At 38.9% G+C, this 23441-nt stretch overlaps 2 protein-coding genes across 2 annotated transcripts in view; one reads left to right on the forward strand and one right to left on the reverse strand.

Annotated features, from left to right (window-relative positions):
• The window catches only part of CKAP2 (cytoskeleton associated protein 2), a 13186-nt gene extending 13029 nt beyond the window's left edge, over nucleotides 1-157 (reverse strand). Inside the window, exon 1 of the mRNA XM_009998355.1 lies at nucleotides 141-157. Coding sequence (XP_009996657.1) covers nucleotides 141-157 — 17 coding nt within the window. The remainder of the gene's footprint in view (nucleotides 1-140) is intronic.
• A 38-nt stretch (nucleotides 158-195) lies between these two features.
• On the forward strand, nucleotides 196-20820 carry VPS36 (vacuolar protein sorting 36 homolog (S. cerevisiae)). Its single transcript, XM_009998356.1, has 14 exons — nucleotides 196-285; nucleotides 1006-1074; nucleotides 3188-3258; nucleotides 4555-4669; nucleotides 5966-6055; nucleotides 10749-10835; nucleotides 14035-14067; nucleotides 14173-14250; nucleotides 14643-14777; nucleotides 16730-16795; nucleotides 17343-17407; nucleotides 17845-17929; nucleotides 20368-20444; nucleotides 20528-20820. The coding sequence occupies exons 1-14, from the start codon at nucleotides 196-198 to the stop codon at nucleotides 20619-20621; spliced, it is 1155 nt and encodes a 384-aa protein (XP_009996658.1). The 3' UTR covers nucleotides 20622-20820.
• The last annotated feature ends 2621 nt before the right edge of the window (nucleotides 20821-23441 follow it).

A 23441-nucleotide genomic window follows, 5' to 3' on the forward strand; every position in this document is an offset into this window, starting at 1 on the left:
AGGGAGCACCGATCAGGGCCTGGGAGGATGGGTGACTTTGCTCCAGGGGCTGGCAGGGTTGGGCTGTGCGAGAAGAGTGTTTAGGGAGGAGATCCAGGCTTTGTGGGAGCGAGGAAGGCCTTGGGCGGTGTGTGCCACACGGAGGGAGGGCCGGCATCCCCACAGGCCGTGTGCGGCTGGTGTCACTGCCAGGGAATGTCACGTCCAGGGCCTGGGCTGCCACTTCCCGTGTCAGGCCCTGGGCGCTCCCTGCCTTGCTCTGCACGTTCTGATTTCTGCCTTCATGTAGGTGTCATGTAGGGGCACCTCACACAGTTCCCATCTAAGTCACCCTGGTAGCCGTAGATGCTCTGGTCCCAAGGGTGCTCTTTTGCCCTCTGCTCTTCCCTGAGCCAACCCACTTACTGCTTCACTTCACTGCAGGACTAACTCTTGATCTCTTAATTTTCCCACACCACAGGAGTTGCATACCCTCAGAAATAGCTGAGACAACGTGCCTCAAGGAGGCAGTTTGCTGTTACTGTCTGATAAATAACTTTTCAACAATAAAATTAATGGAAGCAGTACTCCTGTGTGATAGGCCAGGAGATTTCAGACTCTGCATAGCATCTTATTAGGTTATTATACTTTTTTTGCATTACTTTTACTTTCTTTATAAGCAAACAGTTTTCCAGAGCCAACAGTCCTGTTTAAAATATGATATTTAAGAATGTTTGTATATCTTGCACAGCATATGGAGGAAGGATAATTCAGGATTTCCTGGGGGAAAGTTTATACAGTAGAAAAAGGAATTTTGTTTATATCCATCTAATCCTTTTATACTGTTTTTCTCCATTGTTTCCAAAAATGTATTTATTGTGTTTTCTGAAAAAGAGAATGTTCTCAAAATATTAGCTTGTTGTATCTGATTGCTGTGTTGTGGTAATGTGTAATGTTTCCAAGATCAATATTTATACAACTTACTGGTTAAATTTGTTGTTGATCTATCTTATTTTTCCTGTTTAGGTGAAATTTGATAGTGGGGTGTTACTGCTTAGCACACACAGACTAATTTGGAGGGATCAGAAAAATCATGTAAGTCCACTTTTGTCTCTTTATGTCATTCAGTTGTAAATTCCATGATAAACTACAGGTAGCTTGCAATGAAAAGACTGCACACGGAGAGGAGATTTTTAGTTCCTTTGTGTGTGTTTTGTTTTACAAGTCTAGTCCATTTTTTGGTCCACAGTGGAAAGAAAATTACATACAGGGATGTTCTCTCACCCAATCCTGCTTTAATAAAATAATCATGCAGAGAGGAGGAGGTATGTGAGTGAATCATAAGTTTTCCTTTTTATGGCACAAAACCAGAGGAGAAAAGAGCTTGGTATCATGCACTAAAAACATTGATTTTGAGACTGAAGTTGAATATCTCATAATGTGAACTCGTTTGCCATACCCCTTGTCCAGCAAGACCTTTTCTTCCTCATTGTTTTGCTGTCCAAGTTTCCCTGTCTTCTGCTCCCACCGTGTAGTCCCAGACTATGGTTTGCTGTTAATTTGGTGGCAGTATGATTTTGTACAATCTCACCCTCCCAGCTGCCAGTCTGTGCTGAACCATCCCTTCAATAAGCCAAAATGTCTGTACTGCTATGGAGAGCTGACTGGGAGGTTAAGTCGCAGTGCCAGAGCTGCTTTGAATCACCAAGCCGCAGCCTCAGGCTGCAGGCTAGAAATGGGTGAGGACTACAAACACTTGCAAAGGTAGACTGTGACAGTGTGCACCACCTTACAGCTGCAATCGAAGAAGTCCTCAGAACTAGGTTGAATTATGTTTGATTTGGACAAAGTCTTTTAGACACTTAGCCCCGGAAGCCAAAGTTTAGACAGAGCATGTTCAGATGACAACTTTTCAGAGGTGAGGTATATTCCACTGGACTAGTTTTGTGCAAGAATAGCTAAAGCACCTCATGTACCCAAAGGCTGTTCCTTACCAAATACCACATCCTTGCTCCAAAGCAAGGAGCTACTAAGAGCCTTCTGAAGGTAAGATCACCAAGAATGTTCTTCGTTTGGCAAAGCAGTATGTTTTTTTCATTATGGATTGTTTGCAGGAACAGCAGAACTATTTTTAGTATAAATCTTTCAAAACGTTTTGAGAGCTGTTCCTCAGGGTGGAGTTACTATTAAACAAATCAGGGGTTGGTTGTCCAGATTATGAGCTATTCTGTATAAATTAACTTTTTTTTTTTTTTTTGGCATTGTCAACACAAGATAATTTATCTGTGCAAAACTGTCTGTGTTCATAATTTCTTAGTTCTTCATCAGCATCTCTTTTTCAGAGGTGGGCATGTACTGCAGCATGTCCTGCTTCTAACAGTCTCACTTTGGACTTTTTGCTTGCTTGGAGTAACATTAAGCATTATGGCTTCAGCAAGTCTTAAAACTGTCCATATCCCTATTCTCTCTTGCCCAACAGAAGAATGACATTTGTCTGTTTTCCTCAACTTCTCCCTCTCCTTCTAGGCCACACATTTCTTGTACTTATCCAAGGCAATTGAATTTGCTAAATCAGCTGAGAAGAAACTTGGAGAATAAGTTCTCCAATGTTCACCAGAGGATATTCACCAAAACAAGACCAGGCTCCTAATTAGATGCTTTGAATTACTCCCTTGAGAAATTTCTGTCTCAAATGCACATACAAGGAGTATGGATAAGTTAGTCTCCCACAGATGGATACAGTCTTGTTTCTTGCTCTGCTTTGTCTTGTCCAATAAATGTGTGTTGAGATCCATTAAGCTCTGGATTAAGTCCTTGCGTTTGGGACAGGTGGAGAAATTCCTGTTCCACTCAGAGGATAGTCTAGTTTTCTGGATATTCAACACTTTAAAAACTGCTGTTTATGAAGATTCTTTCAGCTACCAAAGTTACATCAATGCAAAAAATGTTAAGAACTTCTAAATATGGTGTACCTACAAGGATAAGCTGCAGTATAATATGGTGTACCTACAAGGATAAGCTGCAGTAGTATGGAAATTTTAGTGTTTTGACCTCTAGATACTTTAGATTTGTTAAATTCCTGAGTCCTTCTGTGAATCTAGCTTGAAGTGTCTGAAGTTTTCACACTGACACAAAACCATTTAATTTTAGAGAATGAATAGTTAGGATATTGCTTTAATTTCACTTGTGTTTCTGTTGATTATTCCAGGAGTGCTGCTTTGCTATACCTCTGTCTCAGGTTGTCTTTATTGAAGAACAAGCAGCTGGGATAGGAAAAAGGTAAGGTGATAGTCATTGGCTTTTTCAGGTGAGTAGTCTGCACATGCATGTTATGGGAGATACTCATGATTATACATTCATTCATGGTAGATTCCATTTGCAAATTACGTTTCCAGACTGACAGCCACAAAAACCTGCTTCCCTCACTGACATTGAATATGTACGAGAGTCATGACAAAGCAGTGTTTGATATGATTTGTTAAATAATTGTCTTGTAGTCACTTAACAACCGACTGTTCTAGCTTGCTGTTTTCATTTGATTAGTCATAAATGACAATAGTGATTTTGCTGGATCTAAATGTGAAAGCTGTTTTTACTCTTTTGTGCCACAGATCTGGTTGGGGATAGAAACTCTTCCAAATCCCTTATTATTCCACTTCTCATGATTATATGATTGATTTTTATTGTGGAAATGCCAGCACGGTTAGAAGGGATTTAAGTGCTTCCACTCACTTGAAAAACTAATTCAGTTTGGTATGTGTTTAAAAAAGTTTCAAAAGAAAACGAAAAAATATATTAACAGGAGAAATATATATGTACTTGACATCTGCTTGCAACCTCCAGTCAGATGTGTAAGGTGATATGCTGCAGTTATCCAGCAGAGATTAGATAATTCACTAGTGCTAGAAAAGTCAAGTAAATAAAAACCCATTAAAAAAGTATCAGTAAAATGAAATGGGAATGGTGGACTTGAAGTTATGCTGTAATAGTAGTCCATTATGTTCCTGGAATAATGCTATCTCAAGGTTTGTTTTAGTGGTAGGTGTCATTTTAGACTGTTATTTCCATGCACGTTACCTTTGAATGTTGGTTTTGGACAAGTTCACTTACAGTGTTCACAAGTGACATGCAAGTGGGGTAGATTCAACATAATATTGAGACCTTTTGTTTTCCTGTGACAAAGATAGTGTATTTTGGCAGTAGTTCTTGCAAGTCAAAAGACAAATCAAATGACTACTTGACTTATTTTTTTATTTAACTAAAATACTTTTCAGAAATTATTGCTTGAAATGTTAAAATGTATTATGTTCATTTCTGGAGAAGTGGTTATGGGTACTTTTTAAATCTGTAAAATGTTGCTGCTTTTAGAAGTTTTACCAGGTTGTGAGCAAGTTCTACTATAATAACTGCATCAAAATACTTAAATGTTGATGCACAAACATAAAGCATTATTTGATGTACTTTAGCTCTTATATGAGATAAAGTTAATACAGGTTTTGATTAAATTGTTAACTTTGATTTTAGAAATATTTTTTTGGGTATGACAACTGCCTCCTCTCTTTAACTTTTTCTTAGTGCCAAAATAGTAGTTCATCTTCATCCTGTGTCTTCAAACAAAGAGCCTGGTCCATTCCAAAGCAGCAAATATACCTACATCAAACTTTCTTTCAAAGAACATGGGCAGATTGAGGTAAGTACCCTGCAAGCCCAGCACATCAGATCTTTGGACATGCCTTTTTCCTGTTGCTGTGTTAGTGATAATTTTCCATGATCTTTCCTTATTTACTTTTGAGGTGGAGCTTTTTCAATACATCCTTTTTGAAGACCAACACTATAAGCCTTCTGAGTTCTATACTTTGGTTAAATAATGCAAATAGATTTCAAAAATTGTCAAGAGGCATTTTTAGGCTTTGTCCTTAATTCAGTAGTTTTATTATGATCTTGCACTTCCTTTTAAAATCTTTTAAATTGAACACAGGGTATTCCAAAATTTCATCTCAGAGATTTGCTGAATGTTTAACATGTTTGTAGCTAACCCTCTGCTGAGCAGGAATCAAGCAACTTACTCCTAATAATCTCTCTGATTTTATTGCTGAACACCTTTTGTTGTCCCAGTGCTTTGTTTCATTTTATGTTTTATAATTCTTTAATTTTTTTACCTACACCAAATCTCAAAGGCTTTGAGTATTCTAAAAAAATATATTTTTAAAAGAAGGGTTATCCTAAAAATAAAGGAATTGCACTGTGTAAAGAAATTTCACAGTATAAGATCCTCACTTGAACAGACTGAAAGCTTTAGCTTTTAACAATTAAAAATGTCATAGCTGTTCACTGCAGAGAATCAGATTTTCAAATTGATTTAGCTATAAATGTTTTACTGTTCTTACTGGTTACCTAGCATATCAGTTACACTCTGGATCTTTTCTTTATGAATTCAGAATGCTTTCCTGTGAACTCTGAGCAACCATAAGAATGGAACACATTTTCTTTCTGGATTTTGGTCAGTGGGATACACTTACTGTTAACTAATTAACTGATGCCACCAGCTGATGTTAGCAATAAACAAATTAGTATAATTGATCTGTGTGGTTGTCTTTATACTTTTGAATTAACAGATCAAATGTAATTGGATTGTTCAACCTTCCTTCCTTTTAAAAGCATGCCTCTGAGCAAACCTCAACATTTTTAGCTTCAGCATGTTTTGGAACATTTTGGATATTTGGAAAAGTATTTTACAATAGAAATACTCATGTGAGTTTAACTAGTAATTACATTGCTCCTCCTCTAATATTTTTTAAATACAAACTTCAAAATAATATTTTTTAAGAATGAACATTAAGATAAGGAATGTTGCACTGTGGATGTGTAGGTGTTACCATGTCTTACAGTGAAGTTAATTTAATCTACCACCAAGATGCTAAAAATAACCTAGAGCTACTCTGCACAGTTTATGAAAAGCCTGTTGTCACTCTTTTAATTTTTGCAGTTCTACAGACGATTATCAGAAGAAATCACACAAAGAAGGTGGGAGAGCTTCCCTGCTGGTCCAACCATTCAAGTTAACAAGGATTCACGGGTAGGTGCAGAACTGCTGAGTAGAATCTGTATGCAATCTTGTTTCCACTTCTTGCTGCCTCCATATACTGCATCTGGTGTGCCTCTCTAACCAACACTGTGGGCACATGTAGGAATTCAGCTTTACTTTGTCTACTTCATCACTGGCATAAATCAGTTTCTCTTTCAGTTTTCACCTGGTACAGAACACTGGGACCTCTCTTCCTTGAATGTGTTTAGACTTGAATAGTTGATAGTGAGCTCCATTTTTTTAATGTAGTCAGATACACACAAACACACACACACAATTACGCAAATACTGTACATATTTGCATATTATTTTATTCAGCACAAGTGATCTAATGAAGCTGAAAGATTTTTTTGTCTCAATCACAAAATCACAGAATGTTAGGGGTTGGAAGTGACCTTGAAATATCATCTAGTCCAACCCCCCCTGCCAGAGCAGGGTCACCCAGAGCACATCACAAAGGAATGTGTCCAGGCGGGTTTTGAATGTCTCCAGAGAAGAAGACTCCACAACCTCTCTAGGCAGTCTGGTCCAGTGCTCCATGACCTTCAAATTGAAAAAGGTTTTCCTCACGTTTATGTGGAACCTCCTGTGTTCCAGTTTGCACCCATTGCCCCTTGTCCTGTCACTGGACATCACTGAAAAAAGCCTGGCTCCATCCTCCTGACACTCACCTTTTACATATTTGTAAACATGGATGAGGTTGCCTCAGTTTCCTCCAAGCTAAAGAGACCCAGCTCCCTCAGCCTTTCCTCATAAGGGAGATGTTCCACTCCCTTCATCATCTTTGTAGCTCTGCGCTGAACTCTTTCAAGCAGTTCCCTGTCCTTCTAGAACTGAGGGGCCCAGAACTGGACACAATATTCCAGATGCAGCGTCACCAAGGCAGAATAGAGGGGGATAAGAACCTCCCTTGACCTACTAACCACACCCTTTCTAATACACCCCAGGATGCCATTGGCCTTCTTAGTCACAAGGGCACATTACTGGCTCATGGTCATCCTCCTGTCTACCAGGACCCTCCTTTCACCTACACTGCTCTCCAGGAGGTCAGTCCCCAACCTGTACTGGTACATGGAGTTGTTCTTCCCCAGATGCAAGACTCTACACTTGCCCTTGTTGAATTTAATCAAGTTTCTCCCTGCCCAAGTCTCCAGCCTGTCCAGGTCTTACTGAATGGTAGCCCAGCCTCCTGGGGTGTCAGCCAATCCTCTCAGTTTAGTGTCATCAGCAAACTTGCTGAGGGCACACTTGGTTTCCTCATCCAGGTCGTTGATGAATATATAGAATAGTACTGGTCCCAGTACTGACCCCTGACGGACTCCACTAAATGCAGGCCTCCAACTAAGAATCTGTCCCATTGACTACAACTCTCTGACTTATTTCCTTCAACCAGTTCACAATCCACCTCACTACTCAGTCATCCAGACCACACTTTCTCAGTTTAGCTGGGAGGATGCTGTCAGAGATGGTGTCAGGTGCTTCACTGAAATCAAGATGAACCACATCCACTGCACTACCATCATCTATCCACCTGGTTATGTCTTCATAAAAGGCTATGAGGTTGGTCAAACATGGCTTTCCCTTGGTAAAACCATGTTGACTGCTCCGAGTGACCTTATCCTTGATATGCCTAGAGACAGCACTGAGGATAAGATGTTCCATCACCTTTCCAGGGATGGAGGTGAGGCTGACTGGTCTGTAGTTATCTGGGTCTCCCTTCTTACCCTTTTTGGAGACTGGAGTGACATTTGCTTTCCTCCAGTCCTCAGGCACCTCTCCTGTTCCTCATGACTTAGCAAAGATGATGGGGAGTGGCCTAGCAATGACCTCTGCCAGCTCCCTCAGCACCCACAGGTGCGTTCGATCAGTACCCATTTATATGGATGTCTAGATTGTTTAATTGATCCGTAACCCAGTCCTAATCAACCAAACTTCCCCTTTTTCTTGACTTACTTTGGAGCCTCAGGCATCTGGGGCTCCTTAGGACAGTCTCCAGCAATGTAGACAGACACAAATGAGGCATTCAGTACATCTGCCTTCTTTGTACCCTCTGTCACCAGGGCACCCACCTCATTCAGCAGTGGGCCTACATTGCCTCTAGTGTTATGTTTGTTTGCAGTGTATTTGAAGAAGCCCTTTCTATTGTCCTTGCCCTGTCCTGCAAGGTTTAATTCCAAGAAGGCCTTAGTTTTCCTAGTTGCCTCCCTATGTCTTTTGACAGGAAGACATATTCCTTCCAAGTGCCCAGCCCCTCCTTCCATGATCTGTAAACTGTCTTCTACTTGAATTTGCCCAGCAGTTCCCTCTTTAACCATATGGGTCTCCTGGCTCTCTCTCTTGATTTCCTGCCCACTGGGCTACTCTGCTCTTGAGCTTAGAAGAAGTGGTCCTTGAAAGTTAACCAACATTGGGCCCCTTTATCTTCTAGTACTCTGTCCCATGAGAATCAGGGCCTGTAATTTCAAGGTTCCTTACAACTGCCTTTAGAAGGCCTAATCCGGTTCCTCATTTTGATCAGGTTGCCTCTAATAGAACCCCACAACAGCATCACCCATGACTGCCTGCACCTGAATTCTCACCCACAAACTCAATTCACTCCTCATCTGCTCCTGGACAGACCTCAATACATTCTAGTTGCTCTCTCATGTAAAGAGCAACTCCACCACCTTGCTTTGCTCACCTGTCTTTCCTAAAAAGGACAAATCCATCCATGACCACATTCCAGTCATGTGAGGTGTCCCACCATGTCTTTGTAATTGCCACCAGATCGTAACCTCTTGACCACACACGGATTTCTAACTCCTGCTTATTCCCCATGCTGTGTGCATTGGTGTGCAGGGAGTTGAGCACTTAGTTTTCACTTTTTTAAGGGGTAGTAAGCCTTCTGATTTTCAAAAATGCTAGGACACTGCCCCACAAATGCTGGGCTGCAACATTCAAGGACCTCACTAGCATGTACAGTTACATGCCTCTCCCCTTCAAACCTAGTTTAAAGCCCTGTCAATCAGCCCTGCAATCTCTTGCACAAAGACCCTCTTTCCCCTTTGAGCAAGGTGTTTCCCATGAGGTGCAAGCAGGCTGTATAGGCCATCCTGTTGTCAAACATGCCAAAATTGTTACAGTGACACCAACTACAAAGCCATCTATTAAAAGACTGTATTTGTCTGTTCATTCCAGTGTCATTGTCTGCAACTGGAAGAAGAGACAAAAAAATAACCTGTGCCCCAGAATCCCTCATCACCCATCCCAGTGCTCTGAAGTCTCTTTTGATTGATCTTAGGCTTCAGGTCCCAGCTTGCTCTCCACCTACATGGAAGATCAATAGCGGGTAATAATCTGAACACTGTACTCAGCTAGGAGCTTATTAGTGATGTCCTTGAAGCGGGCTCTGGGGAGACAACAGACTTCTTTGTTAGGAGGGTCTGCCCAGCATATAGGACCCTCAGTTCTCTTCAGAAGGAAGTCACCTACAACTTCTTTTCTTCCTGGTGGGTGTTATCGTAATGCGGGTGGTAGGTCTTTCTGAATGTGGACAGACCTCTGGTGTAGGCTGCCCAATGTCCACATCCTCATTTGGCTGGTCTTTCTCAACCAGAGCCTTATATCTGTTTTTCAGTGGCGCCTGGGGTGCTGAGGTGGGCAAGGAAGGAGTTCATCTTTTGCCACAACCACAAACAAGAATTGTGGTTTCTGTGGGGTTTTTTGTGGCTGGGAGTCAAATATATAACATGTAACTTTTACATAAGTCTTTGGAACCTATGTATGTTTGCTTCACATGCATATTCTAAAGGGACAGTTGTTACAGAGAATCTCTTTGTTGTATGTTAGATTGCCTTCTTTGTGTCTGCATACTTCTAGGTTAAAAAATCTTGAGAAATGTGTAGATGTTGTTTCTGTATGTGAACATGTTGGATATATTCATATATTGAACACGTACTATATGAATGAACAGGATGCTTTAAAGTTTGTTCAACCTCAAATCACATATGTCCTCCCTTGTAAATGTAGTACCTAAAAACATAGTTGCATTTGAACTAATAATAGCAAAGCCTGTACTGTGCATCAAGAACCACATGATGAAAATGCCTTAACTCCTTCTTGTTTTTAAGTTATAGCAAGTAATTCACACCAGTTTTGCAGTCAGAGATTTGATGGCTGGCAGTGCTGCCACTGAAGTACCAACCTTCCTAAAAACACGTTTGGCATAAAATTAAAGGTTCACCATCACCTCCATTCTGATAATTCTCAGCAATATAAGTAAGGCTGCACTTAGCATTGTGTTTCTGTGGCTATGTTTCTTCAGACTAGATTTCTTGAGGTAAATGACATTTAGATAACACTCACGCATTTCCACAGGTCTAGTACAGATGTTCACATGGATTTGGGAGGCTTTAATTTGTATGAGCTGTAATGCTCAGTCTGAATCAGGCTATTAAGCATCTTCATATTAATGGCTTCAATATAATAATCTTATTATCTCTTTGCTACAGCAAATTAATACACACTGTTATTTTGTCACTCTGCATTAAAAAATACTTTCAAGAAATACATGAAATAATGTAGGCATGATATCAGCTCTGTGGAGGAACATTTCCTGTGTTCTAATGTAAGGTTTTTCACAGTGAGGCGGATGAGAAAACTTAGCATTTCCTATTTTGATTCCTTTCATTATTTTCTTTTGCAGGCAGGAAGAATAAGGGCTGTAGGAATTGTAGGGATCGAAAGGAAATTAGAAGAAAAAAGAAAAGAGACTGACAAAAACATTTCCGAGGTAAATACTACTTGAGTTTCAGGGTCAACCACCTGTCTTGAGTAATTTACATTCATTCATACTTTCTTTCAGGAGCAGCTGAGACTATTTATTGTTTTTATTGAGAAGTCTGAGTTTATTAAGACAGCATAATTTACAGTTATTTGTTCAACTGGCTTTTTAATACATGTAAAGGTACTTCATTTAAACAGTTCCTTTCAGGAAGACTGTTCTTTGAAACTAACAGTGTGTATTTATAAAATAAATTTTGGTAGAATTAGAAATCTGAATTCAATGACTTTTCATCAGGGAAAGCAAAACACAGAGGCATCTGCAGAAAAAGACTATTGCAAGTTTGGGGAGTTTTTCCTTCCTTTTTCTCTTTGCAGCTCATTTTGGTTTAAATTGAAAATGTAATATATCTTAAGAAGAATATGCTGATGCAAGTGTCTACACGTAAGTCTGGTGAAGTTAGGTTTTCATCTTATAAATATTCAGGTTTTAAATGTTAAATTTCAGCTTATAGCAAAATATTCTGCAGTCCAAGCATCAGCAAGATGTTACAAGTATCTTTGCAACACACCTGGGCTGGATGGAGACTGTCCCTTTCCCCAGAAACAGAACACTAATTGAATTCCAGATATCAATACTAATGGACAAGAGAGGCAATTAATTTCTTCATGTATACCTGGGAGCAATATCCTCAAAAATAGTATGGTTCTGTCTTGGTAATAGAGATTAATACAGAATTACTCATAAACTACCTGCAACAGATTTGTTCTTGTGGCAAAGGTTCATGGAATTCACTATGTCACAGTTAAAAAGGCATTCACTGCTCTAGTATATAAGAAAATGAGTTACCTTTGTAGGCTGCACACTATTTCTGATACTGCTAGCATTAAACTTTTTATTTTCTGTTTATGAGGAACATAATGAATGAAGTTCTGTGTGTAGTTTAAAAGGTATTGTGGTTACGTGTGTGTGTATGTAGTTCAAAAGGTATTGTCTGGCTATTTTTTCCTTTAGTAGCTTTGTCAGAGAGTAAAAGAAATCCATTTGTATGTGTTGTATGAACGGAGGAAAGCCATGACTTGTAAAATCCTGCCTTCCTCCAGCTTTAAATGTTATAAATGACTTAATTTTAAAAATGGTGCCCTGGCTTCCAGGAAAAGGCTTCCTGCATCTGCTGTTCAGTGCTGATAAGAATCCAGTTCTTTAGCCTTTTGTTTATCTGAGGAAGTTCCTGTTAGGTGTGTGCACATTCCCCTTTGTTTCCAGACCTGCCCTCAGTGAGTCAGGGAGAGGAGGAGTTAGACACAGCATGCTGTTTATTTAGCTAAATCAGGGGTTCTTTTGATGAATGATGTTTTCTTGCAGGTTATAGAGATTAGAAACAAGCTGGGAAAAGTCTTGTCAGAAAAGTTTTTGTTGATGTCATATAAAAGTATAGTAGAAGGCCTTTGATTTACACTGCAGATTAGAATATTTCTTCTTACATTCCAAAGTGAAGCTTTTGTTCTGATAGTAGTAGATTATTGTTATACAGTGGTGTATTTTATTTTTCTTCCCATGAACCCAGCTTTATCCCACTTAATTTTGTGTATCTTAGTTAGATACCAAGTCTTAAGTGAACAGAATTCCCCAGTCAGCAGAGACACGCTGACACCATTAGGAGGGATTTAGATGAAAGGCAAACCCTGTCCCTTCCTGGAGGCATCTCTATCTTCTGTGTTGAATCTCAGACCAGTAAGTTTCTAAGTCAGGTGCCTAAGTGTAGATGGCAACAATTGAGTCTTCCTGCCTAAACTCTGATAAAACGTGTTTTTCTAGTAGGGGATTAGTCAGAATAAGCTAGTAGTCACATAGAAGCAATGGCTAAAAGCTAACTGTAGGGAAGGTGAGTCATTTGACAAAACTAACTGAACAACCTTCTTTGCTTGTGGCAGACAGGGAATTCCTGGAATTTTTCTCACACTAGTTGTTCAAAAAAGGTTGTTTTAGAAGGTTGACCACCTGGCCATATTGTCATGTATTTGAGAGATCTAGCTGAGAAGGCTGAATGTGTGTTTCTGAGGATAGGAGGAATGAGAATTGCTTTTTAATATAGTTGTATTAACATAGTTGCTAACTTTTTTTTTTCACATCAGTTTTTTTATGCTAGCTGGTTATCATCACAAAAACTTTAGAATGTCAGTATACCTTTGTCATTTTTAAAAGTATGTTTCTTTTAAGCCTAAAAATGCAAATAAGCCCTTTGTGGGTTCTTGTAGAATTGTTGTATTTGACACCATAGCTGTTTACTAAGCTTAAGAGACCTGATATAATTGTGGCCCTATGATGGATGTCCAGTTTATTACTTATTTTTGTGGAAACAAAATACAAAGTTTCTTGGACTAGAAAATAATTATTTCTACAAATATTTTTTTTCTTTGGCTTTAGCAGGTATTTTGAAAACTGGAGTTCTCAGAGGATGCTTTTTATCTGGCTTTTACTTAAATCTGATCATTTGTCTCATGGACCTTTTTCATTCATTTTTTAATTTTATTTTTTTTTATTTATTGTTGTAGCACCACTATTCTATGTATGTGATACTTAAATGAAGAGATGTTCTCACACATTTTTGGAGGTTTTGTCTCTTCAGTTACGCATGCATGTGAATGAATATTACCCTCTTCCTTGTTCATTTTAAATGACTCTTACTAACTTAAGTAACATCTACTGATTCAAATAGAATTGTCTGGTCAGGCAGAGTACTTCTGTAGCTTTACAGCTGGCTTGCTGCTGTCGAGAAACAATAGATCTCCTTGAGTGAGGGTTAACTGCTGGAAGAAAAATTACCATCACTAGCAAGAAACCTTCCTCCCCCTTTTAGAAGAGCATAATAAACTTGGACAGTCTAATCTTTTCTGGGCCTCAGTATCTCATTGCTCCTTCCTATCACATGGTCTCCGTAAATCATATTGAACTAGTGTTTACATGCTAGAAAAGTGTGATTGATTCTTCATTCTTTGTTGTTTGTGGATTGTATAATTTTTACTTTAAGACCTGATATAAAACAGTTATATCAACCAATTATATATAATACCTCTCATGGTAACATACTAATCTAAAGGATAGCAGCTCTTAGGAACAGCTTGGATGTGTGGACAAAAGCAGCTCACTATCCATGAAGCTGAATGCTGTACTCATACTGATCTGCAATGTCTGCTTTTCATTTCAGGCTTTTGAGGACCTTAGCAAACTAATGGAGAAGGTATGGCATGTGTCACTTACCCAAGTAGACTTATGCTTGTTTTATCAATTTTAAATGTCTTTTCTCTGTTGAGAAGTTGACTTAGCCATGTGTCTTTCTTGGTAGGCTAAAGAAATGGTGGAGTTATCCAAGTCAATAGCTAATAAGATTAAAGAAAAACAAGGTGACATCACTGAGGATGAGGTAAATTAATTTTGTTTTTAAAGTTGACAGAAATATTCCTATGCAAAGCAAAACACTATCTGTTTGAAACATCTAATGTTAATAAAGAACATTTCAAGGTTGAGTTTTTTTGTGTTTTAATTCTATATAAAGTAAAAGTGACTTACTTGCTTGGTGTTAGCTTTTCTTTTGACCCTTTTTTAAGAGGAAAGATTTTACTGCCTCCATGTAATTTATTTTTTTTTTTGACCTGTGCTGGTTAAAAATAAATTAATCTTGCCATCTCTTTGCTAGTATTTGACTTTATTGGTAGTTAACTGAATGGATTTATTCACCAAAAATAAAAGACTTTTAACTAGAATCACTCACTAACTGATGTACTTTAAAGTGTATTTATTTATTTATTTATTTAGACTATTAGGTTCAAGTCTTATCTACTGAGTATGGGTATCGCTAATCCAGTTACCAGGGAAACACATGGATCTGGCACACATTACCACATGCAGTTGGCGAAGCAACTAGCTGGAATATTGCAAACACCATTAGAGGTGAAGTACCTAATTTTGCACAAGCATTTTCTGTGTGTTTCTGAATTTTGATGTGAATGTGTTTTGGCTGTAGTACTGTGCCTCTTTTTAAAGTCTCAGATTTAGCAGCACAGCCTCATATTCAACATTTATGGAAGGTATAGATACTCTCTGAATGGGCACGTCTAAATATAAGTAAGAATTTTGCTTTGGACTAGCGGCACCTCAACTTTGAATTTGCAAAATATCAGTGATATTTAGAAAACTGTCCCCACAGTCTTTCTTCTGTTTGAACAGCCCTGTATTCATCCTTTGCTGCAGAGTATGACATTTTTAAAGGCAGAGTGAAACAACACTGACTTTGAAAAGATTAATAATCAGTCTTTGAACTGCTTGTAAGTTACGTATTTTGCAAATATAGCATAGAGTTATTACATAGATTATACCCCTTAGTAATATATAATATTTTAATTTATCTAAAGCTATCATAGAATTTGGGATTATCACCAAAGTTACGTTTCGCATTGCAACTTAAAAGGCTGTGTGTCTACTAAAAAGTATATGTATTACAGTGTTTTTGTTAAAGCTGTGTGCTACTGTCGTGGTTTTGGGCCCAACACAGCAACAAAGGAACAGCCCCGTGGCCTCCCACTCAGCTCCCCCCCCACACACACACTCTGGGATGAGGAGGACAAAGCTCCTGAGTCGAAACAAAGGACAGGGAGGGTTCTTCACCGATTAAGGTCCTGGGCAAAACAGACTGAACTTGGGGAAAAATAATAATTCAGTTTCACACTAATCAAACACACACAGGACACAGAAAACACAAAGAGCAAGGCTTGCATATGTTACCCCACCCCTCCCTTCTTCCTGGGCCCAAATCACTTTGTTCCCAGTTTCTCTCCCTCCTTCCCCCCAGCGGCACAGGGGGACAGGGGATGGGGTTTAGAGTCAGTTCACAGGCTGGTGGTTCCTGCTGCTCCTTCCTCCTCAGGAAGAAGGATTCCTTACAGTCCTTCCCTGCTTCCCCACGGGGCCCCTCCCATGGGATAGAGTCCTCCACGAACCTCTCCTTCATCAGTCCTTCCCACGAGGTCCAGAGCTGCTCCAGCCTGGGCTTCCCACAGAGTCACGGGCTGCTTTGGGAACAAACTCCCCTGGCACCGGGGTCTTCCAAAGCTGCCCAGAGTTCACAGGCAGCAAATCCTCTGGCCACAAAATCCAAGTCCAGTGGCCAAGTTCACCCCTCCTGGCACCCCCAGGAATGTTCCACCACATTCCTCCACGAGTGCAGGGGGACAGCTGCCATCTTGCCATGGGTTGCAGGGAAAGTTCTGCTTGGGCACCTTCCCCTTCTTCCTCACCAACCACCAGCAACACTCTCCTTCCCCAGCTCAGCTCTCCTCCTCGAGCACAACACTCCTCCCCTCTCCTTTCTGCTCGGGTGTTATCTCAGTTCTTTCACATGTTAATCACTGAGGTTCATCTATTGTCTCTCTAATGGTTCCTTGGCTGGGTTTGGAGCAGGGGGAGCTTCTCAGCTTCTTACTGGAGCCACTAGTGGGGCCCTTCCCCCACTACGAAAAAACCCACCAAACCAAACCAGAACTGCTACCTACTATGATCAGAATGGAAAACTTGAGTGTTTCTGAAAAGTAAAAATGGTAAATTGATTGATAGCTTTAATATATTGAAATTCCTTGTTCCTGTTATTTATTCTCTGCTTTAAAATCAAAGTAATTACCAGTCTTTGTATGTAGTATCAATGTTTTGCATTTTAAATTGATTAGATAGATATAACAATTGACCTCTCATGCCAGAAGGATATGGTGTTACCTAGGTAGAATTTTTTTTTCATAAAGGCCCATCATTTAGCTCCTCTGTTTTACCTGTTTAATCAGTCAGTTGCAAGTCAAGGCACTCTTTTTACTGGATTAATGCTATTTCTCTTACCAGTCTTGTGCTTCCTGCAGGAGCGAGGAGGGATCATGTCCCTGACAGAAGTGTACTGTCTGGTAAACCGTGCACGAGGATTAGAGGTGAGAAATGGGTTTTATTAAATAGTTTATATAACGCATTTCAGTGATAATTGAAGAAAATTGAAGAAAAAGGGTAAAAATGTTCCCTACCAGCCACTCTACCTGTCTAGCAGCATGAAGTACTCAACCCTTCATTAAAATTAGGGCTCTTTTACCTTTTTCCTTTCTCCCTCTTCCATGCAATGTTTATGTTTCCTCTAAAAGTTGTCATAATGTGTTATGCTTTTTATAACACCATATAAAAGGGAAACCCATCCTTATCTGGAAAGAAAGCCTTGAAAAGACAGAGAATAGTAAAGAATGGTTAAGTATTTTTTTTACAAAGTACATTCATTCTTTCAGTAAACATGGCAAGAACATAGAGTAAGGGAACAGAAAGGAGCATAGTAGCCAAGAAAATATACTAGACAATAGAAAGGAAGAAAATTAACAGTATTGTGTCACCTGATATACTTTATAGCTGTAGTTATTAGAATTGTTTCTTCTGGTGTTACACTGTATACTTGAAATGCAAGCTGTGACTAAATATGTTTTACTGTTTTAATAGTTGCTGTCGCCAGAAGATTTAGTAAATGCTTGCAAGACACTGGAGTCACTGAAATTACCACTGCGGTAAGAGCTTAGAGATGTGTTTGTAAAACATGGCACTCACAATCAGACCATGGTGCTTGGGTGACTGAATAATTTACCTGCAACAGATACAAAGTCACCCTTTGCTTAAAGTGTGCTGCTGTGTGTGCCAATATCCAATCTACATTAAAATAAAATTTTTAACCATGACTTTACTTCACTAGGAAGACAATATTCTTTTCACTTCCAATACATTTTTTTCAGACTGAGAAGAGTGTTTAACTGTGCCCAGACAAATACCCTGGTCTTTTCAGTCTCATTAGATTTTGAAGATGCTTTTAGTGTTAAATTCATTTTACAGAGCTTTTTTTGTTTGATTTGATTTTTTTTTTCCTTTTTGTAATGTGGTTATAGGTGTGGACACATTAAAATGTGACCATAGGGGTGTGCACAGGGGTTTGACTCTCTTTTCATTTCAGGCTTCGGGTGTTTGACAGTGGTGTGATGGTGATTGAACTTCAGTCTCATAATGAAGAGGAAATGGTAGCTTCTGCTTTAGAGACAGTAAGTGTACTTAATTTCCTTTAGTATTCTAACCATGCTGGGGAAATTTAAATGCATTCGGTATAAAAACTTGAGGCACAGGATTTCCTTTTGAGGTTTTGAAATACAAAATATTCCACTTCCAGCTCTTCTAACAGTAATACTTTATTAGCACTTTTCATCTTCAAAGTGCTGTGCAGGCAGTAACCTTAGTCATTCCTTAAGGAATAAATCACTTTTCCATCTCTTTTCAAACTTTGTTAACCTTCAGCCTCCATCCAAATCTTTAGCACTGTAGGATGAAATTAATGGCTTGTATTAAGCACTTAATTTATCAGAAGTGGACTTCAGACGCTGTACACAATGTGCTTGAAGACAGTGAAAGTATCTTCTCAGTGTTGATACAGGCAGTTGTCTGGTTCGGGTTTTTCTCATAAAATAGCACGTTGTACGTGTAACATCTTGTACTGAGTTTTCTGCTCTGAAGAGCACTCAGTTGGAAGGTAGTGCTTATAGAATTAATCTAGCTTCAGGAAAATGGAAGTATGAATTCCTATGTGGGAAACCTTTGTAGTCTTGCTACCTCTGCACTCTTTAAAGTTCTGCTATCCCATTATTTGATGCATTTTCCAATGTCTTTCAGTGGGAGGTAGTTTCTTTGTTTTTCATAAAGTTGAGTAAAAGCTGATTCAGTGTATCCAAAACTAAACATCAAAGTTGAAGAGGACTTTGTATTGAGCAGTCAAGCAAAAGTAGTGCAATCACAGGCACCTTCTCATGTGGTACATGAAGTAGACTCTGGAGAGCCTTTTGCATTATTGTTACCAGATAGCCTTCTTTTCTCAAAAAGGTGTTTAGATAAATGTATGTAGGTGTCTAAAACATCCCAACCTCAATTGTCAAAACTAAAATACTTAAAACTTTCAATATATGTTACTTCATATATTTTATTCAGTTTATTTTATTTTCTTTACAGAAAAATACCTAGTTCATTCTAGGGATTTTTTTCTGATTATTTTTTGTTTCTAATTAATTTGTTGCCTTCAGTAACAGTGCTTATTGCTTTGAAAGGAAAGGAAAAGCCTTTTCTTGATAACAAATGAGGTCAACTGCAAAAAGCAACAGATGGTAGATTTATTATTGAAGTGCCTTTTTTCTTTTATTTTCATAATATGATACTTTGAATTAATAAAAAAATGTAAGGGAGGGGCTTTGAATAAGGAAGGCTGGCCCATAAGGGAAAGGGAAGATGAGATCACACTTGTTGCCAAAAGTGCCCTGTACTTAATATATAATCTACAGTAATGTGAAACTTCTGAGAAGAAATGAAAAAAAGTCACAGGGTCTCTCAGACAGGAGAGAGTTGTGGTTTTGAAAGGCTGGTGAAGACAGGAAATGACATGGAAGTCAAAGGAACCCAAAGTTACCCTTGGTGGGAGTAGTGGTTTGGGAAGGAAAAACAATTAATCACTCATATGCATATTAGATGGTGTGGCTGACTTCCATTACTCAGATTTGATCACTTAGCTTAATAAAAACTCAAGTTAGGAATAATTTAATCTGACTTTCTGTAAAAAGACTCCTGCTGAGAATGACACAAAATAAACCCCTCCCCACTCAACTATGTGGGAAGCAGGAAATAGCAACTACATCTGGATTTACAAGTTTTCTTGAATCTGAAACAATGGAGAAGTGGAAAAATTATAATAATAAAACATGTTTATCTGTAGTAATAAGTCTGGATTTCATATATAAAATTGTAAGTATCCACATGTCCAACCTGTGTGAGAGGATTTCATTTTAGCATGTATTAACTAGCGTGGTTGAGACAACGGGACCAAAGTTTTGACTCCCAAGACTGAACCAATCTTTTGTGTAATCTGAATGTGATGGTGGCTTTTACTGAGCCCTCTAGTATGCTGAAATATAGGGCAGAGTACTAAGGTGGGGGGATTTTTCTGCAGACAGTGAGGATATTTTAAATCCCATTAAACTCAAATTCTCCACTTCCATCTGAGATTACTTAAATTGATGACCTGCCCTGAAGAGGTCTGTTATTTCCTCACTTAGACTTCACTGTTTGCAGAATCACTTGGTATAGTTGGGCTGTGTAAGTACTGTTTATGGCAGTCTGAGGTATTCTGATTTTTCCTCATTTTGTCCCAAGGCATCTTTTAAAAAAATCCTAGGGAAAGCATATAGTGTAATTTTTTTTTAAATGGATTTATCTCTTTTCTATGTTCCTCTTTTATATCTGGCAATTTTCCCAGGAAGCAGAAGTGGTATTTTTAAGGGGAAATACTCATAATTAGTTGTACTTTTTAAAAAGGCAAACAAATTAGCTGTCTTCACAAGGTATTGCTACCAATTTATCACTTCACAAGGCTGATTCGGTAGCTGAGAGAACTTTGTTCTTTTTATGTCATAGTTTGTTATTTTGTGTGTTTGGTTTTTGACAGGTATCTGAAAAGGGATCTCTAACAGCTGATGAGTTTGCTAAGTTGGTGGGGATGTCTGTTCTCTTAGCCAAAGAAAGGTAAGTAATAATTGCTGTGCTTAATAATACCTTCATTATCATGTTGACCTGAAGTAATACAGCATATCTTGTGCTTTCTCTAGGCTGCTTCTTGCTGAAAAGATGGGCCATCTTTGCAGAGATGATTCAGTGGAAGGCTTGAGATTCTACCCAAATTTATTTCTGACACAAAGCTAATGTAGTTTGTGTACAGTTTGTCGTGTAGCAATTGAACAAGAGAGCAGAACCCTTCCAACAACTGACTGTAATAAGTTTATTTTGTTAGTGAACTGCAGCAGTGATGAACATTGCAATGCTTTACAGTTCTCAGGTATTTCAAGTGCTGAATCCTCTTCTGTGGAACTGAAATGAAATAGGAGTGACTAAGTCAGAAGCTTGTTAATTGTGTCAAGCTGGCTAGCTCATGTTTCAAGTTTTGTTCAGTGTGCTCTGTAGTTTCTCATTTAATGAGAAGTCAGATGAAGATTCCACTCAAGTGAAAGTAGAGAGAATATCCCTGTAGTCTGCTGTGAGGATCAGCACCCAGAAGACAGGTTACTGCATACTCCAATTTCAGTTTGTTTATGTCTAGAGTAACAAAGCAGACAGATGTATCCGTAATGATAAGAAAAAGGACTTCGGTTTGTACTAAGGTATAAGGAACAAACCAGGGTAGAATAACCCATTTGCCCTGAAGTGGTGAACAGTTTTCTCAGAGAGGGTCTTGGGGTTCTACGAGATAGAAAGAACCTGCTGCAGAAGAGATTAACTTATGTTATGTGAATCTAGAAAACATGGTGTTTATTTTGTCATGTCTTACACTAAGGTCTCAGATAGAAGCATTGTTAGCACAGACTTCCTCCCTTCTCTTTCCATGCCATCTTCCTTCCTGTCTCACTGTGTAGCACTTTGGGTGCCCTTTCTCTGTCCTCTCTTTATGTAGCAGAGTGAAGTAGCCTCCTGTGACTCTACCAGACTCTGCTTTAATGTGCTTGGTTTTTGTATTGTCCTTCTAATGAAAGATCATTTGTTTCATCAGTCTATTACCTGCTTTGGAGAGACAGTTAATTTGGTTTATAGCTCATCTGCAAAAACTCACATGCTTTCAATTCCGGAAGGAGGAAGAAGACTATCACCCTGTGTTTAATATTCATGAGGGATCATATTGTTTGGTATTTCTCACCCTGTGTTCACACTGAATGCAATTTGATAGTCTCAGTTTTAATAACTCCAGTGGAGTTGTTATATTACTTGCAGATCTGTTATGGTAATAATTGTAAGTGGATGTTTACCATCCACGTCACTTACATTTTTTGCACTTTGAAGCGACCAGTTTAATAAATAACAAAATTAATTCAAGGTATGGGCAAGGACAACATACAGATAACTGCATAATGAAAGAGAGAAAATGTCTTTTAAGAGCCAAAAAATATTTTCAGAACTATTGCAATGTTACCAGAGCTTAGACAAGGGTTAAGAGCCTGCTGATAAGCAGTGCAATGTAGAGATCCCTACAGTGATTATGCTTTTGGTCCATAGGATGCTGATTTATATCCTTGGAATTGTGTCCTCTTATCCTTGTCACAAGCAAACTTTTATGCAGTGCTTTCTTTAGGGCAGTTTCCCTCTATTTCATGAAGGTGCTAAAACTAATGGATTTGACACAGCTGAAGGAACCTGTTCCATTCAGTCCTTACTGTGTTAACTATGTAGTACCATCTCTTCAGGATGGTATGGCTGCTGCTGTTCTTCATCCTCCCCACAACCCACAGAAGAGATCTATGTGGGGTACACCAAGCATCACACATTTAAAGTAAGAAATTCAGAAGCAAAAAGCTGCTTTGTGATAATCTGTTTTTTTGCCCTATACTCAAACATGTCAAGGGAGACCAGTGGTTTATAGGACTGAAGCTCTCCCCACAAAGGGGCATGTTTTCTGCAGAATGAACAAAAATGTGAGTCTGAACTCCCAGCTTTCCTTGCTCCAACCCTGAGCATTTAGTTATCTTTATTAAGCAATAACAATACAGGCTATTTAGAAAGATGGTACCTTCTTGAGCTTTTCTTTCCCAAGATTTTTCCTTGACCTTTTTTTTTTCTACAGGGAAGAAATCTGTAGGGTAAATTATATAGCTGGTTTAGAATTTAAACATATATGTGAGAAAATGAGACAATTACTACTAGAAAGTAATAAAAATTAAGTGATTTTCTTAGATTGTTCTGTTGTTTCTTTTTTCTTCCTCTGTGTTCTGAGCAGCTTTAAAATCTTCACAGAAAAAAATACTGAGATTCCATGGGGCAGGTTTTTAAAGTACATAATATTTTTGCTGTCTTATTTTGTGCCCAAAAATGTACAAGACAGTTTCAATTGTAAATGAAGAGGTGGCTGTGACCCTTCCCAGGCTGTAGGTGTCTATACAAGTACCAGTTTCATGAGGGAGCCAGTCTGAGTCCAAGCCAAGCATATACCTGTGCTAGCACGGGAAAGGCATTTGACAGATTTTAATGTTTTCCCAACTAAAAGTCAACAGAAATAATGTATCTGATACCATACTGAGAACCAGCTGTTGGGAGAACAAATGGAGTCCTCAACACAGGAAGTACCTGTTGGAGTGAGTCCAGAGGAGAGCCACAAAAATGATCAGAGGGCTGAAACACCTCTCCTGTCAGAAAAGGCTGAGAGAGCTGGGTTGTTCAGCTTGGAGAAGAGAAGGCTCTGGAGAGACCTTATTGTGGCCTTTCAGTAGTTTAAGGTGGCTTAGAAGGAAGATGAGGACAAACTTCTTAGCAGTGCCTGTTCTGGTAGGGGGCAACAGTTTTAAACTAAGAGGAGATGGGTTTATACTAGATATAAGGAAGTGATGATTGTATAATGAGGGTGATGAAGGGACTACAGGAAAGCTGGGGAAGGGCTTTTCATCAGAGAAGATAGTGTTGGGACAAGGGGTAATGGTTATAAACTAAAAGGAGATTCATGTTAGATATTAGGAGGAAATTCTTCACCATGAAGGTACTAAG

Source organism: Chaetura pelagica, unplaced genomic scaffold, assembly GCF_000747805.2.
Source record: "Chaetura pelagica isolate M959 unplaced genomic scaffold, ChaPel_1.0 scaffold105, whole genome shotgun sequence".
Lineage (NCBI taxonomy): Eukaryota > Metazoa > Chordata > Aves > Apodiformes > Apodidae > Chaetura > Chaetura pelagica.

Bases quoted from the DNA above. Each gene is read 5' to 3' on its own strand.
- VPS36 (XM_009998356.1), top strand. From the start codon at position 196: ATGTCACGTCCAGGGCCTGGGCTGCCACTTCCCGTGTCAGGCCCTGGG. The intron at 14,778-16,729 runs GTGAAGTACCTA...TGCTTCCTGCAG, and splicing joins TATTGCAAACACCATTAGAG to GAGCGAGGAGGGATCATGTC. The intron at 17,930-20,367 runs GTAAGTGTACTT...GGTTTTTGACAG, and splicing joins TAGCTTCTGCTTTAGAGACA to GTATCTGAAAAGGGATCTCT.